Below are 18,787 nucleotides of genomic sequence, written 5' to 3' on the forward strand. Positions count from 1 at the left end.
ATTTTCTTTTTTGTTTAATAGAATAAGTATTTAATGATAATTGCAATTTAATTTTTTTCCAATATTGTGCAGCTCTAGAAACAATTAATAAATAGAGCTTCTGTAATATTACATTATCTAACATAGCAAATTGCACATTAATATTGATTATGTGCACATTTATAGTAATTTCTCTTCAGCTTCTAAAGAGATTCTGGCACACTTAGCAACTTTCCCCTGAATGTGCCTTTCAACTATGGTTGCCTTTAAAATCTAAAATATCCATTTTCAGAAATTGAGATTCCCTCCTTTATGATTTTCAGGACCATTAACACCCTACCTAACATCGCCTAAAGACAAATGACTTTGAGGCTACCTTTTGGTAGCTAGCAAGCCTCTGTCTCATTCTTACAGACAAATAGAAGAGGACATTTCAATCTTCTCTGCCAAAACCCATTTTAGAGACTGTGGATGCCTCTGACAATGACTGATTGTCTATGAGGGCGAACCTGCAAACTTTGGTTAAGTGCGTCCACATTTATGGATATGGGTTAAAAATGTAACCACATGATGGATATTATTCCCCTCTATCACTCGAGTCAATATGGTTATGGCTGTCTGTGCGGAGACTGCAGGGGATTGAGAGAACAGATGCACTTGAGTGAAGGTCACTGTGAAAATCAGCATCAAAAGTTAGGTGGGAAAGGAAGCTGCAGTTCTGGCCATCGGCTACAATCAGGACAAGGCTCGATCAAGCTACACGGATTCTAGAGATGCCAGTGGACAGCGGTCACCTCAGCGGCGCAGCATCTGTTCACAGCCTAGCCAGAGCACTCGCGCAGATTGAGCGATTATGCTATATGTGCCGTACGGCAAGACAGACTGACGCGACATGCACGAGGGACACGGTTTGAAATATTGATCACCCAGAGCAGCGCTAACTATTAGCCCAGGCAGCCTTGGGATAATGATATTCATTGTGAAATTAAAGGCTCAAATTTTATGAAGGATTTCATGGTAATAGAATTTTAGATTGCAAAAAACGAAATGCAGCTGCTCAAAACTTCCCCATACAAACTGAAAGTAAAGGTGTCTTTGAATAAAAGCTGTTTCTGAATGGCTCACATATGAAGGACACATCAAGCAGTAGCAGTTTCTGTAACTGACAGACCTTGTTGGACAATAAAAAAAGAACAGAGTAGCACAGCTACTGTACATAAATCAGGCCTCTTTCACATTTTGTGTTTAATTCTTTGTTTCAGCCAAGAAACATAATCATTGTCAAATTTTCAGAAGACCTTCAAACCAGACAGCAACCATATAAATTAGTTCAATAATTGCACAAACTAATTTGAGGTCACTCACAGCTTTCAATAGCCAGGATGGTGATGTTGTGTACAGCGTTGGCTTCTCTGTCTAAAGGCTTAGCCGTGCTGATGACTCCTGTTGTTGACTCAATGTTGAAAAATCGCTCCAAGTCTGTGTTTCTGTCTATTGAATACCTGGGAAAAAAGAAAAGTTTTAATGAATTTCAAGCTTTGACTTTTAAATGAATTCTATAGATATGACCTAAAGTCACAGCGCCAACAGCGATCATTATTTTCAGTGGCTCTTAGGCACAGAACTACTTGATTATGAGCATTTGTCTTTCAGCACAAAACACCTGAGTCCCACAACTCATTTACAGTCAACATTTGCATTCACTCCCACGTAAACAAATAAAATAATTTAATGCAATAATAATAGCACTAATGACTTGCATATGTATTATCTTAGGCCTGTTTTACATTGCCATGCATTTATGTGATTGGCTTGAAATCAGATAGCACTTGAACCTATTAAACGGAATGTGTAAATATACTCAAGACACAATGTGACACATTATAATAATGTTAAGGTTTAATTTCATAACAATTGAATACTTTTAATTCATCAAATGTGACAGTAAAGACATTTATTATGTTACAAATTATTGTATTATTGTTCAAATAAATGCTGTTCTTTTCTCTTTTTATTTTCAGGATGTATCATGTTTTCCACAAAGTATGTGACCCTAGACCACAAAACCAGTCATAAGGGCCAATTTTTTTGAAAGTGAGATTTATACATCATCTAAAATCGGAATAAATAGCTTTCCATCGACTCATGGTTTGTTAGGTTAGGACAATATTTGGCCAAGATACAATCGCTTGAAAATCTGGAATCTGAGGGTGCAAAAAATCTAAATATTGAGAAAATTGCCTTTAAAGTTGTCCAAGTGAAGTTCTTAGCAATACATATTACTAATCAAAAATTCACTTTTGATATATTTATGGTAGAAAATTTGCAAAATATCTTCATGGAACATGATCTTTACTTAATATCCTAATGATTTTTGGCATGAAAGAAACAAAGATAATTTTGACCCATGAAATGTATTTTTGGCTATTTCTACAAATATACCCGTACTACTAAAGACTGGTTTTGTGGTCCAGGGTCACATATGTGTTACAGATGCCAAGTTTTTACCATTGTGGGGGGAAAAAAGCAATAAAAACAAGAGGAAGCCACTGTAAGATACGAAAATGGTCACATACAGAATTGTATTTAAAATGAGTGTTTGGCTTATGATTAGATTTGTTTTGTCACATATTAAGCAAAAGCTGTTTTTAACATTGATAATAACAAGAAATGCTTCCTGAGCAGCAAATCAGCATATTAGAATGATTTCTGATGGATCATGTGACACTGAAGACTAAAGTAATGGCTGCTGAAAATTTAACTTTGCCATTACAGAAATAAATTACATTTTAAAATATGTTAAAATAGGAAATTTATTTTATACTGTAACAATATTTCATAGTATAACCAGTTTTATTGTATTTTCGATTAAATAAATGCAGCGTTGCTGAGCGTAAGAGTCAACGTAAAATCTAAAAAATATAAAATCTTATCAACCCCCAAACCTTTAAACAGAAGTGTATGAGTTTTTGCAAGCCATTCTGCACAGATAACTGTGATCAGATTTCTATCTGTAGACATATTAGACTGCGAGGGGAGAGTGCAATTCAGCTAAAGTCTGACTAGATACTATCTCGATACCAAAATCGGGTTTTAAAGCTTTAATTAAAAATGCTGTAGTCTTTCTGAAGATTTAATCTTGCCTTCATAAAACCAGTATCACTATGGAGTAACATTATTCCACAAGGCCATGGCCTACCTAATGGGGCTATTGGTAGAGTCTGGGTCCAGAGCAGAGACGGTTCCTATGATGGTTCCCACTTTGGCAGCTTCAGAGACGACCATTTTGCTGAGCGGAGAGGAGAAGATAGGAGGCTCATCTACATTCTCCACAGTCAGCCTCACCATCGCTGTATCACTGAACGGTCCTTGAGACAAGAACCGTGGGTCTATGTTCCTGTTGGATGCCTCAATTTTCAGAGTGTAGCTTGACTTTGTTTCAAAGTCGAGATTCTGAGGTAAAGAGCACAGAACGAGGGAGGGAGAACAGAGGAGAAAGTGTTGAAGAAATAGTTTTGAAATTATAAACAAGGACAGAGAATATGAGGTAAGCATCCAGGCAAGTCATAAACAGAGTTCACATTTGAAATCTAGCTGCGATGCGTGTACGTATATAATGCATCCAAGAACCCTTGATCCACTCCTTTTAGTTCTCATATTTCATTTAAGTATTGTTATCGATTGACAGGACAGAAAAGAACAGTGTCAAAGCAGTACATTGATTTTAAGACAGAGATACATGATGCCGAAAATGTCTTGTGGAATACTTTCTCATATAGTCATTTATCACTCCTGTCTGCTGTAATATGCAGCGCATTGAAAACTACCTTCCGAGCCTCCTTCATATCACTGACAAAACATAACTTCCCTGAGGGTGCAACCAAACCAAATCCAGCACTTGTGAACGTTTAACTGTAGTTTTAAAATGAGAAGTCAGAGGCAGTTTATTGTCAATTCTATCCTACATAGTTTCCCTGGAAACAGTGCAAACATAAAACACTGTACTATATATACAATATACAGAGTTCAAAATGCAAGTTTTCAAACCGATTATCTTTGTATTCATGATTGTTGCTTTTTTTTCCGAAAAAGTTCTCTACAAAGATTTCAATCTAATCTCTGTGTAAATGTCAAGTGGTGTAACCAAGTAACCCTTTCCATATAGCTTGAATACACTTGAGTGCACAAATTCTGAAACTGTTTTGTTCAAACTAAAAGAATGTTTTTGAAGATATATTTCAGTTTTTAAATCATTAAGTTTTCTCTGGATTTTGGAGTTTATTAATATTTAAAGACACAATAATAAATAGTTTTACCCAAGCACTACAGCTTTGGAGAGCTACACCAGCTAAAACATATTGTTTCTAATTTACACATGAATTCTAATTCACTAATTTAAAACATAAATATAATAATCTGTGAATCAACTAAAATAGATATGGGCACCAAAAAAATAGCATCAAGTCACTGACGCATATAAAAAAAATATATATACACAGAGCTGGGTAGATAACTTACAAATTGTCAGTAGTCAGTAACGTAATCTGTTAGATTACACATTTTAGGTCAGATTACTTTTAAGAAAATGTGCTAGATGTAAAAAGCGTGTATCTTTAGATGCTGTCAGAGGTTAATCTGAGACTATGCGTATACAACCACTGGGATCATTAAAAGCTAAATGCACTTCATGTTGTAATTTACAACATGAAGTGCATTAAACAAGGTTTTCCAAACTAGGGTTCTTAAAGGAACTGCAGGGGGTTTGTGAGGTTAATGAAAAGCTAACAAATAATTAAATCATAAAAAATTAAAATCAGAATAAATCATTTTAAATCAAAGTCCCTTTCAATCAAAGACCTGCATTACATGCAAATAAGGAATAATGTGAATATATGCATTTTAATGAGTTTAAAAGTCAAAAGCCTTCCAAAGACAAAAACCTACAGTGATAATTCAAATAGTCAGTAGTTGATGCAATGTTGAAACCCTTCTTAAACCTGAAATTACTTTTGTAAATCTAGTGGTCAAATGTTGTATCGCCACCTGACTAATGACTAGTTTAGGTGTGAATGTCCACAAAACTTGAGTGTATATAATCGGTTGGCTATTTTAAAAATTATGAAAAAGATAAGTTAGAGAGAATCAATGAATTATGAATAATTTATTGCTATTTTGTGAATAATATGTAATCATGTAATCCATAAAAAAGTAACTGTAGTCTGATTACGAGTACTTAATTTTTTTAATCTGATTACGCAATCCAGATTACATGTAATCAGTTACTACCTAGCTCTGTACATAGATATATGCTATAATCAAAACACATTGCACTATGATGTTGGAAAATTAATAAGGCTTTAGGTTAAAACACCCCCAAAATTCACAAAATGCCTGCAAGAAAAGCCTCTGTATGAATTTTTATATCTCTAACATATGGTACATAAGCAAGGGGGATGGGTGGGAGTAAGGTGGGTCAAAGCAGTTGAGGAGCATGATCGCCTGTGGGAAGCAACTGTTCTCAGTTCCAGTAGTTCAGGAGTGTATATATTCCTGAGGCCTCTCCCAGAAGGAAGAAAAGCAGAAAAAGCTGAAGGCCAAAGTATTGTCCTTCATTGTTTTACTGACTTTCTTTAGACACTGCTTCAGGGGAAATAACACGCTGAGCAGTCGGCACTGTAGGGGCTTCCACTGAGAGGAAGAGCAGTTTCCAAACACTGTTGATTTCCTGAAGTCAACAATTATCTCTTTTGTCTTGTTGACATTAAGAGATGGTTGTTGACTCCTCAACATTTTTCTAGATCTCTCATCTCCTCTCTGCATGCTATCTCATCACTGTTGTTGATGAGCCCTAGCACTGCGATGTCATCTCTAAAGTTGATGATATAGTTGCCGGGGTGCCTGGCAACCAGGCTGTGAGTCAACAGCGAGAACAATAGAGGGCTGAGGACAGAGCCCTGGGGGACACCGGTAGTCAGACTGACAATTTGGGAGGCCTGGTCATGGATCCTAACTGCCTGAGGTCTGACAAACAGCTGTGATGTTTCATTTTGAAGCCAAATACCTGCTAGGCAATATCTGTTATTTAAAAATGAAGTGAATAAAACAAACTGAAACATAAGTGTTATTCATATAAGATAGTTTTGCCTTTAAGTGAAATGTCAGGAGTCGAGTGTAGGTGGGCTGGAGGTCATAATATGGGTCATGACCATCCGCTAACAGCGCTTTATCATGTGTGCATTCTTTCACCAGACAGCCAAAGAGAAAATTACTTTGACAGGAACTCAAAAGGGTTTTATATTAGAAATGATCCCAGTGGTTGTATACGCATAGTCTCAGATTAACCTCTGACAGCATCTAAAGATACACGCTTTTTACATCTAGCACATTTTCTTATCGCCATCCCCTTTACAGGCATGAAAAATTTATCGCCTTCGCTTATTTCCTGTCATAGCAATGGAGCCGAAAGTACATATAAGGTTTAGGCTGTCTGTGGCCTACCTTCTGTAGAGTTATGACTCCTTCCTGGGTATCTTTGTCTGGCACGACCCTGAACACCCCAAGGCCGTCGCCCTCTATAATTCTGTAGTCCATCTCAGCATTTGGTCCGATGTCAGAATCCAAGGCTTTTATCTTGGCCACCACCGACGCCAGAGGCAGGGATTCAGGCACAGCAAACTGATAGGATTCTGCAAAAGAGGCCCGGCAAACACACACACCCAAACGCAGAGGTTATTGATGATGCTATTTCTCTTTTTTCCTTCCTTATCACCCAGCTGTTAGGGCCAGGTCTGAACTAATAATGTATCTCTCTGCTTCGTAGCAGGTAAGCCACTCTATAGATATAGCAAAGCAGGAGGACAGTCTAAGCTCTACACACTCCCGGACACATACTGATACCGGCGATGGTATCGTGCGGCTAAAAATAGGGGGAGAAATAACTATGACAATGATCTAAAAATCCTCTATTATATAAGAAGATTGTTCATTTCTATTCCAACGATCATCTACCTGATAATTACACACCAACTACGGCGAGCGCTTGATCTCTATAATACAAGATCAGCCTGAGTCATTATAAATCTCAGATTGCTCGCATGAAAATTAACTGGGGAGGCAGCATGCATTAATGATGGATCATGTCCACAAGAATCATACTTCGTGAAAAACGGGGCGGGTTGTCGTTAACGTCCGACAGCATGACGGTCACCGATGTGGTGCCTGAGAGTCCTCCCATCTGACCAACCATGTCTTTGGCCTGGATTACCAGTAGATATTGATCCCGTGCTTCTCGATCCATGTTAGGCAGAGCTGTCCTCACAATGCCTGCACAAAAAAGTTAGATTGCTTTACAGAACATCCTGTTGATTAAAATGTAAGAAATATGGGCGGTTGTTGATGCATGAGATGTTCTGTGTAATGATAACATCCTACTAGCCTGTAAGAGCTGTGAAAAAGCATCTAGATTACAATATGGATCACTTCCCTTTTGCATTATAGGGAGATGGAGTGTACATCAATTAAAATAGGATTACCATTTAGTAATCTAAATAGCAAGAACCTTTTCCAGATTTGTTAGGCCATATCATAATGGATCTCTCATCGATGAGTCAAATTCACTGAAGCCAGTGGAAGGCTGTAAATCAATTTCCTCTCCAAGTCACTGTTAGTTTCGGAATTATCATAGCTTGGCACACCCGAGAGTGATTAAGTAGTACCTACTTCCTTTTGCGCACAGAAAGCTACGATAAATCCTAATCAATAAGCGCTGCTATTTGCTATATCTGGCTTCGCTTTTTTCTCCACATGTTGTGGTGGCGTCTCTAAAATTAGCTGCGCACTTTAAAAGAAAAAGAAGAAAAAGTTTAATCAAGGTTTGTAATTTACCCTGTTGATTGAGTCCATATGTGGAAATGACCTCAGTTACAGCTAGAGTGCTGATTACATTAAGGATTTCATTCCCTGTAATCAGGTGGTAATGCGCACCAGTAACTTCATCACAAGTCCCATCAACTTTTTCTGTCTTTAAGTGAGTCAATCAAAACAGCGGTCTCTTGACGTTTCCATGTTTCCATTACAGGAATTGGTGGTTACCGCGTCATAGCTTTGAAAAGACTTGTCACTCAAGTGACAACCGAAAGCATGCTGTGCTTTTCTTTTTTTAGAAATCAGTTTGAATTAGATATTGTTTACCTAAAGAGCTTGATTGGTAAGACCGTCTCGAAATCTTGCTGCTGGATAACATTTATGTGCTTAAATATTTAACTGTGATGAAATAAACATTTCAAACTTGTGCGTACCTGTCTTTGGTTCCACTGAGAAGTAGGGTTGTCCTTCAAGGATGCTGTACACGACTCTGGCACTATTTCCATATGTGGGGTCATCTGCGTCAGTCGCCTTAACCTCAACCACAGATGTGCCTGGAAGAAATTATCCACGCAATTTAGTCAAAATGGTACCAGGCATACATTGGCACTGAGCCTCACTTGATTACAGAACTGAAATGTGATGTAGACTATCGAGAACACCAATAAAGAAACATTAGGATGCACATAGTTTTTGACTCTCCAATCCTGCATTTATTTGATCAAAAGTCAAGACAACATTGTGGAAATATTATTTCAACTTCACATAACTGTTTTCTATTTATTGCTGTGATATGCATTAAAAGAGCCTCCTCTCGCCTCCCCCAACCATCTGACACACTGTCAGTCACAGAAACGAGGCATCTGCCACTGATCGCTAGCGTACATGAAGTTCATTAGAGCGTTTTGTAAGTAATTACATTTAATAAAAGAGCCACAGCGGCTTCCCCAGCGACAACAACTTTGATTTCCATTGTGTGTCAATTTCCCCAGAACTTACGATTATGTTCTCTTTGAACACATGGGATGGAAACGCTGCTTTATCCGTAAATTATTTTCCCGATTGTTTTTCACATTCTTTGCATAAATTAACAACGTAACTTGGATAGAAACATATCTTGTGTTGGCTTCTGCAGTATTTTGTATTCTTGTGCCTATCTTGATTACAGAATACTGAGCGGGTGTTGCCTCAGTTCTCATTAAGCCATGCATCCTTGCAAAAAGCCCAGAAGGACAAAACAAATCTAATCGTAAGCCAAACACACATTTTAAATACAATTCTGTATGTGGCCTGCACTTGCCATTTTCTTATCTTACAGTGGCTTCCTATTGTTTTTATTGCTTTTTTCCCCCCACAGTGATAAAAACTGGGCATCTGCAACACAAATGTGACCCTGGACCATGAAACCAGTCTTATGTAGCACTGGTATATTTGTAGCAACAGCCAAAAACACATTGTATGAGTCAAAATGATCCATTTTTCTTTTATGCCAAAAATCATTAGGATTTAAGTCAAGATCATGTTCCATGAAAATATATATTTTTAATAGTAATATGCATTACTAAGAACTTCATTTGGACAACTTTAAAGTCGATTTTCTCAGTATTTTGATTTTTTGGCAACCTCACATTCCAGATTTTCAAATAGTTGTATTTTGGCCAAATATTGTCCTATCCTAACAAACCATACATCAGTGGATGCATATTTGTTCAGCTTTTAGACGATGTACACATCTGAATTTAAAAAAAAAATTACCCTTATGACTGGTTTTGTGGTCCAGGGTTACATATACGATTGTTCAAAAGTTTGGGGACAGTTTTTTTTTTTTTTTATCTTTTATTGTTTTTTAGTGTGTTTTTGATATTTGACCAAAACAGATTTCAGTGTCACATGATTCCCAGTGTTGGGAAGGTTACTTTGGAAATGAATTTGGAAGTTACCCTATAAAATGTAATAAGTAGTGTAACTAGTTCAATTACTTTATTGAAGTAATGTAGCTAATTACATTTGATTACTTTTCTAAATTTCTAACAAATGTTTTCAATTGTTAATCATTTTTAAGCATTTAAAGCAAGCATGGTTACCCTAACAGTAGTACTCAACACTGATTACAGTCAGACTCTCCAAATCCTTAATCACTTGAATTAAGATTATAATCGTTTAATTTTAAAGAACAGCCACCACAAAATCAGACTTTAGCACCTCTTATTACTTTTGGTCTGAGGTTAAATACAGATTTAATATCATAGCAAGAAACAGCAAATACTAATACAAGAAGTATTCGGATGTAAACTTTAACATTTTTAACCTTTGTAATCTTTAACATTTTCTCTTTAACAGCAATGTAAAACGTTTTCACAAGTTTCAATTTAAAAACTTAAGTTTAGCAGCTGCCTTAAAATGTTAAGTTAAATTAACTCAAGCCATTTCATCTCACAAGTTAAATCAACTCATTTTTATTGTAATAAGTTAAAAAGACTTTAAGAGCTGATTTAACTTAAAATGTTAAGGCAGCTGCTGAACTTAGGTTTTTAAGTTGAATCTGGTGAAAACTTTTTACAGTGAGATTACAGTTACATTTATTTTGAAATTAAATTATGTAACATCGTTATATGTAACTAGTGACTTCCTAAAACGGCATGATCCTTCAGAAATAAGCTGATTTAGTGTTTCATTTCTTATTATCACAGTTAAACTGTGATAGAAAAAAATAGCATTTTCTGATTAAATATAAAGCCTGAATAAATTCATCATAAGTAATAATTTCTTTCAAAAGCTTAAAAGGTAGTGTGGATTCTATACTCCATCATTTATTCTGTAGAAGTGGAGCACAAAGGGAAGTGTAGCTCTGCTTTACTGGCTTACTGATATTTCCCAGATTTGATTTAAACTGTAAAATGGCTAATGGAAAGTGCCAGGCCTTCATTTGTGCACAATTTACAGGCCTCTCCAGACTGCGGTGTTCCTCAGAAACGCAGATTATCCTTAAATGCGTTTGCTTGTAAAAAAGTAAAGGAGACATTTGGGGACAGGCCCAGATGTTGTCATATTGGTAACCTAAGCATCTGGAGGCACAGCTGAGTGTACAAAAACGCAGCACCATGGCAACACCTCACCGCAGGGACCGAGGCCAAATGAGTGTTACTCTTTATCTGATGGCGCAACGTGATTTCATTTCTTATAGGTAACCTTGTACCTCTGCAGAATCATTTCAGGCTCTTTAGATTCAACAGGCGGGCTCATTTATAGCCAGTTAAGGACACCGGCATATGGTCAGCCCTTAAATACACATCATAGCGAAACCGCAATGTGTGAAAGTGATTGGATGGGAGTACAAGGCATATGTTGTGAATTTCCATTCCGCCTCATGCTGACGTCTGGCTTGAGGGAGAGGTGTCTGGGTTAGGTTGTGGTCCTCACACTTGCAAACAATCTCCTGTTTCTTAATTACCAAATTAAATTAATCATTTTCTCGTTAATCAAATCCATTCATCACCGCTTGACTGCTAATGAATTTAAATGGATCTATAAAGCAGTCATTGAGGACAAGGGTCGCTTGCATTCACAGAGGCTAATGGCTTTGTTCACGCCGTTGGACAGACAGTGGCAGCCAGCATGTTAATTGCTCTTATAAAAAAGCATGTCAATGCTCGCGTGATTGTCAGCTACTACGCTCTGCGTGGTCGAACTGACAAACAAGTGCCCTGTACCCGGGGCCTTCATTATGTATATTACTGTTCTTAGGTGATCCACAGCTGACCCTCAAACCTAAACAAATACGTGACACAATTACCAATAATCACAGGGAAACTGGATGTCAAAATATCTCTTATGGATGCACCAATATTTAAATTCTGGCTGATATGATAAGATGACATTTGTTTAATCATTATAACTGATTACTGATAAATGTTATACTACTTTGTTCATTAAGAGGCTGGGGGTGAAAACTTTTGAACAGGATGAAGATGTCCAAATTTTTCTTATTTTGTTGAAATATCTTTTTTTTCCCATTTAGTACTGCCCTTCGGAAGCAACAGAAGATACTTGCATGTTTCCCGGAAGACAAATTAAGTACAATTTACCTTCATCTTCAAATTCAAAACGTTTTTACCCCTCGGCTCTTAATGCATCGTGTTTCCTTCTGGAGCATCAGTGAATGTTTGAACCTTTTTTAATAGTTGTGTTTGAGTCCCTCAGTTGTCCTCAGTGTGAAAAGATGGATCTCAACATCATACTGTCACTGCTGGAAAACGCATTTTGTATGATCGTTCTTATTTTGTTAAAATGGAAGGGGTTCCCAAACTTTTGCATACCACTGAACTTCATTTATTTAAGCTAACAACATTGTAATGTACAGTATGAAAAATGTTTGATATTTTGAGATTTGCTAAGGATAAACTTAACAACTATTGTTATTAAGGCAAGACACCCCAGTTGAACATGCTCATATTTTTACTAATACAGTAGGTATCACCTTCTTTAGTTAATTGATTACATTAAGAACTTAATTAAGAACTTTTTTAATTACGTTTTCTGAAATGTTCAGAAATGCAAATGAGGCATTATATAATTCAATACACACTAATTTGAATACATTTCTACAACAAAAATCGAAATATTTGATAACCAAAATTCTCATTTCGTTTTGTTGACATATTAAAAGTCAAAGGATTTTGGATATATCATTTACTCCATAAATCAGAAAATACTGCCAACAGACAGAAAAAAATAAATATAAACAAACCATTTTTTGAGGAATAAAATGTTGTATAAAACTAGGCAAATGATATATGAACAAACCCCTCAGTAAAAACCTTTAGAATACAGATAGGATTAAAACTGTAAAGTCTGTTGTAAGTAAGTTCTAGTAAAATAGAGATATCTTAAAAAAAATGTAGGTCTATTGTAATTTAAATCTACAGACGTAAATAGATAAAGTACAATACAATACTTAAAAGCGTATTTTGGATGTTTTCTTTCCACTACTATGAAACAACACTTTGGCCTTTTCAGGGCCTATCGGCTTTGCCGGGACACATTTATGTGGCCAGGTTTAAATGGAAAAGTTTAAAAAAATCTGATTAATATCTGTTCAGAGAAAATTAAGTGACCAGTTGTAAACAGGCTCAAAGTGACAATCCAAAATCTCTCTTTTTTTTGCCTGTAGTGCCTTAAGTTTATTAGTGTTTTTCAACACAAACTTTATTATGTTTATATTACCTTTGCCATCATATAAGGGGCACTTAAAGAAAATGAGCAAGCACAATTGAATGTTCAAAGTCAACCAATAAATCATTTTACAAATCTGCATATATATTGCATTCCTAACATCCTTCTTTGGTGATTGGTTTTGATTGAACAACTCCAAGGCACTTACCAACAGGAGACATTTCGGGTACTTGAGCATTGTAAGGGCCATCCAGGAACTTGGGCTCATTGTCATTAATATCCTGCACTTTGATAACGAATTCAGACTCTGGTTCGACTGGCAGGTTGGTGGCACGGTCTTTGGCCTGAGCTCGCAGCGTGTAGTAGGCCTGTTCCTCCCGGTCCAGGCGCTTCGTGGCATGTATGTCGCCTGTGTTCTCATCAATGGTGAAAATGGAGGTTGCTCCTTCACCATTGAGCACATATTTTACCTTGCCCTCACCTTTGTCCACATCCGAATGAAGCTACGGGGAAAGAAGAAATGAGAAAACAGTCATTCATCTATTATCACTGTAACAGTTGTCTAGTTAGCATAGTAATGAATAATGCCAGTAATTGTGTTTACTCATGAGAAAGTGTTTCTGCAGTGGTTTAAATAATAAATGGGGATAGACCATCTCCAGCAGATTTGTGCAAGTCAACAAAAGAGAACGGACTGAATAAATGTCAAAACTTACAAGTTATTCTTCCTCACACATTTCAGAACGCATGAATAGATAAAAAAAAAAATCAATCTTTCCTTGTTACACAGAATATGGCTTACCATTCAGACTAAGAATAAAAAGAATAAAACGTGGCAATCTCAGAAATCTCACGGTCAGTCCTGAATGTTTAGTCAGATTTACGAGTGTACATTTGTTATGTGAGAAGTCTGACAATTATGCATGGTTTGTTGTTTTATATTAACCATTGTGCTTAAATAGTGCCAAAAATGCACATTCGTAATAAACCATAAAAGCTGGCCAATTTAATTCACAGTCCAGAAATCCTCATCACAAGCCCTTTTCTCATGCCGTTACCATTTTATGGCAGCTGACTTGGTATTTCCGTCACCAGCAGTGAGTGATTTTATTTACTTGTTTATTTCTTTCTCCAGGGGATTAGAAGCCAAGTCCTTAGCTTTTCCTCCCTTTGCTTTTCTTTCCTTTATATAAATCTAACATTTTTTGTCTTCAAATCCACATTTCTCAAGAGACTGTCTTTCACTGTGGAACAATACTTTCATGTACAGGATCTAGCCGGTATGAAAAGACAACTTGTTTGCTTCATTTAAGCAGTCCTGTCATATCATAAGTCTTTATGATGCTGTTTTTCACAGACGGAGTCACAATAACTGGCTGGTGTGTCATAGCTGCATTACGTTCATGGGACCGAGTGAACCCACGACTGAATTTGGGAAGATGGCAAGCAGTGTCCTGTGGTGTGCCATGCTATAATTCATCTAAAACCATTTTAAACGGCATTATTCTAATGATTTTATATTACGCATGCAGTTTATGACCACATTCTCTATACGGAATTGTATTTTTAATTCATTTGTCACACCGCAGGATGGCAAAAAGGAAAAAAGCTCCCATCTAGTCACATCTGGTTTAGGTTGCCGTTTACTTGCCAATAAAACAGCGCTGCTCCACATATGATGTCAGTTAATCAAAAATTACAATGGTTTCAGTGCAGGAACCGAGTGTGCTAATGACATTTGAGGCTAATTAATCAAAGTAAATGTGTGTTTGGATGTCAGTGCTGGCAATTCTCCAAGGCCAACGCCGGTCTGATGACTGTTGTGTGGCTCGGCTCTGCGTTTATTTTTTCAGATGTTTATTCTGACCATAATTCAGCGTGATGATGACTGCAGATCATTAGATTCTGTGGGCTCAGCTATAACGCTTCAGCTCGCAAACTCATCTAAAATGATTACGATAAACGTATAGATCTTTTCATCTGAATTAAGCTGTCAAATGTACTACCATTGTATTACCATTATCTGAAGTTCAAAAGTTGTCAAATTAAAGGGATAGTTCACCCAAAAATGAAAATTAGCCCCATGATTTACTCACCCTCAAGTAATCCTAGGTATATATGATTTTCTTCTTTCAGATGAATAGAATCAGAGTTATATAAAATAAAAAAAAATGTCCTGGCTCTTCCAGGCTTTAAAATGGCAGTGAATGGGTACTGATATTTTAAAGTCCAATAAAGTGCATCCACCCATCATAAAAAGTACTCCACGCAGCTCCAGAGGGTTAATAAAGGCCTTCTGAAGCGATACACTGCAATACACACAAACACGAGAAAGTGGCGTTCCAGCAGATGACTTAGGATGTTGGCGTTGCTCCGGTGAGAATATGCAAGTGTTGTTTACAGCATCTTGGCTTATACTGAAATCCTCCATTTTTTTTTTTTTTTTTTTTTACAAATGCTCATTTTGTACTTCTAATTCATGACGGGTGTTTTGTTTTGCTCTTTCCTCTGCATTTCTGCATTCGTCTTTTCCATGTTTTCCACCGTGTTCGCCTACATCCTACACCATCTGCTGGAACGCCACTCTCTCGTGAACGCACATACGCCAGTTAGCGTTAGATTACGGTTTATACAGTTTAAAATATGGATATCTTTCTTACATAAATGCAGAAATTCTCTTCACAAGGCCTTTATTAACCCCCCTGGAGCCATTCACTGCTATTATTATGCTTGAAAGAGCAAAGACATTTTTTTTTAATATAACTCTGATTGTGCACTACAAAAATGCTTTTCTTACTTAGTTTTTTGTCTTGTTTCCAGCCAAAATATCTAAAAATTCTTAAATCAAGAAGAATTTTCTAGACTAACAAAAATTGTCTTGTTTTCAGAAAAAAACTACTCAAAATTAAGTGCGTTTTTGCTTGAAACAAGCAAAATAATCTGCCAGTGGAGTAAGAAAAACGTTTTTTTTTTTTTTTGCTTAACCCATTGGCAGATTATTTTCTTTGTTCTAAGCAAAAATTCACTTCATTTTGACTTGTTTTGTCTGAAAACAAGAAAACATTTTTCACTCGTCTAGAAAATCCTACTTGATTTAAGAATTTTTAGATATTTTGGCTGGAAACAAGACAAAAGCCAATTACAATGTTACAAAAGATTCTGTTTTTTTAAGTTTTCTGTTCATCAATGAATCCTGAAAAAACGGTAACACTTTATAATAACTATCCGTTATAACTAGTTAATAGATCATTAATAAACTGTTAGTTAATGGGTTATAAATGACTTGTTAAATAGCAGTTAATAGTTTGTTAATTATTTATAACTATCTATTATAACTAGTTAATAGACCATAAATAAACTGTTCGTTAATGAGTAATAAATGACTTGTTAAATAACAGTTAATGGTTTGTTAATTATTTATAACTGTGCCTTATAGATAGCCAATAGATAACTTACAAGCTGTTAGTTAACAAGTTATAAATGACTTGTTAACTGTATTTTAATGATTTATAACTATACCTAATAGTAGATGGTTAACTATGAACAACTGATCTGTAAAGTGTGAGTTAATGTATTAGTTAAGTGTTAGTTATTAGCTTATGTATGTTAGTGGGACGTTATTCTAAAGTTGCAACTATTCCTCATTTACTAACAGTTAATAAATGAAGAATAGTTGCAACTTTAGAATAACGTCCCAATAACATATATAAACTATTAACTGATACTTAACAAGTCTTTAGTAAGTAATTTACTAACAGCTTGTTCATGATCTATTACTAATTTATTAGGTATAGTTATAAATCATTAAAATACAGTTAACAAGTCATTTATAACTTGTTAACTAACAGTTTGTAAGCTATCTATTGGCTATCTATAAGGCACAGTTATAAATAATTAACAAACTATTAACTGTTATTTAACAAGTCATTTATTACTCATTAACTAACAGTTTATTAATGGTCTATTAACTAGTTATAACGGATAGTTATTATAATGTGTTACCGAAAAAACTATCACAGTTTCCATTACAATATTAAGCAGCACAACAATAATAAGAAGAAATATTTCTAGAACACTGGAGGCTGTTGAAAAGTCAGCTTTGCAATCACAGGAATAACATTTTAAAATGTATAAATATTGAAAAATAGTTATTTTAAATAGTAATAATATTTCATCATATTGCCGTTTTACAGTATTTTTAATCAAATAAATACAGCTTTGGTGAGCACAGGAAAATAAAAATTAATGAAAATGCATCTCACTAGCCCTGAAACTTTGAAGAGTAGTATATATGCTAGTATATTCCTAAAAGTTCCCAAACTTTAATTTGAAACACATAAACATTTTGAAATTCTGGAAAATGTGATCAATAAAAATAAAAAGTAACAGTAATTGTTAAGGCTCAATCCCAATTCTACCCCTTACCCTACACTTAGCCCTACCCCTCCGTTTGGCGCGTTCATGTGAAGGGGTAGGGGTGTCTCATTTCTCTTTTGGTTGGAGGGGTAGGTGTAAGGGGAAGGGCCAGATAGCCCTCCAAACGAAGATTTTTTGGGACCGCACTTCAAACGAAGGGCTAAGAGAAATTTCCAGCATGGCTGCTCACTCGAGCAAGCAGACTCATAAATGCAAGTAATTTTTGCCTTTAATAAGGATTTTTATGACAATGTTTCATTATATGTATATTACCTTCAATCTTGTGTTTGTGTTTATGGTGTTGTTTTGTAAATAAACGTTTGCAAAAAAATCGCTAAAGTTTGCTAGCACATAGCACTGATTGCACGATATTACAAAATATATTTTTATGTCATATACACTTGACTGCATGTTAGAAACACGAAAGACCAGTGGCACGGCAATTTGCAACGGTGGTGTAGTGGAGGGTGTACGCAGGTATACGGTGTATACACACTTCCACTTTTTAAATCCCCTCTGATGCGCATTATTCAGTAGTGTCCTGCATTCGCCAAAATCATGGCAGTCCACCACATCCAGTCATGTGAATAAATGTAAATATTCGCTAAAAACACCCAATAAAGACAGTGATGATGCAGTCAGGACCGTGGCGCCGGCTTGCTTTGAAATGTATTTGATGATTGCGCCCGCTCCGTCTCCCGCACCAGTAATTTAAATCAGTACATAATAATGAAAACGATACCTTACAAATGAAAAGAAGCAGATTTTTACGATCATAAACTTCTTAAACCAGTGAACCCCTGTAAACATTTTAGTCCAAGGATCCAGTAAACGAATGCGTGCAAATAGAAAGTTCAAAACGAAATTCACAAATGAAGCATATACCCACTTCTCCAGGCACCACTACACTGCTGATTAGCAATTTGCAGCGCATGTGATAACGCATTGTTTGTTTTGCTTACGGCCATATGTGTACATGTGAATGAACTGTGCGTACACCGTACATTTGTACTTTTTGCAACATGACAACATTTTTGACATCTTGGAATGTGTGATAAACATCGGCGCATGTCCTCTGACGTAACATTAGGAACTAGCGACAACGTATGATGACGTATAACAGTGTTGTAGTGGTGTCCCATTTCTTAGGGGAAATATTTTAGCCCTTCCCCTTTCCACTTTGTTTCAAGGGACAAGGGGAAGGGGCGAGGGCAAGGCGAAGGGGTAGAAAATAGAATTGGGATTGGGCCTAAGTCCTCCTTCCTTCACCCTAAGACTAAATGTAATGGACTACCAAGCAGCAAATCATGATTCATGTCTATGCCGTGATTAAAACAAATTGGGGTTTGAACAATTA

General features: G+C 36.2%; 1 protein-coding gene across 1 annotated transcript in view; it reads right to left on the reverse strand.

Annotated features, from left to right (window-relative positions):
* The window catches only part of cdh7a (cadherin 7a), a 71,998-nt gene that overhangs the window by 29,001 nt on the left and 24,210 nt on the right, over positions 1-18,787 (reverse strand). The window contains exons 3-8 of the mRNA XM_073848367.1: positions 13,223-13,517; positions 8,277-8,396; positions 7,135-7,302; positions 6,478-6,665; positions 3,179-3,432; positions 1,345-1,481 (exon numbers count right to left, since the gene is read on the reverse strand). Of these exons, the coding sequence (XP_073704468.1) occupies positions 1,345-1,481; positions 3,179-3,432; positions 6,478-6,665; positions 7,135-7,302; positions 8,277-8,396; positions 13,223-13,517 (1,162 nt within the window). The remainder of the gene's footprint in view (positions 1-1,344; positions 1,482-3,178; positions 3,433-6,477; positions 6,666-7,134; positions 7,303-8,276; positions 8,397-13,222; positions 13,518-18,787) is intronic.

This window comes from Garra rufa, chromosome 10 (genome assembly GCF_049309525.1).
Source record: "Garra rufa chromosome 10, GarRuf1.0, whole genome shotgun sequence".
NCBI classification, from domain to species: Eukaryota; Metazoa; Chordata; class Actinopteri; order Cypriniformes; family Cyprinidae; genus Garra; species Garra rufa.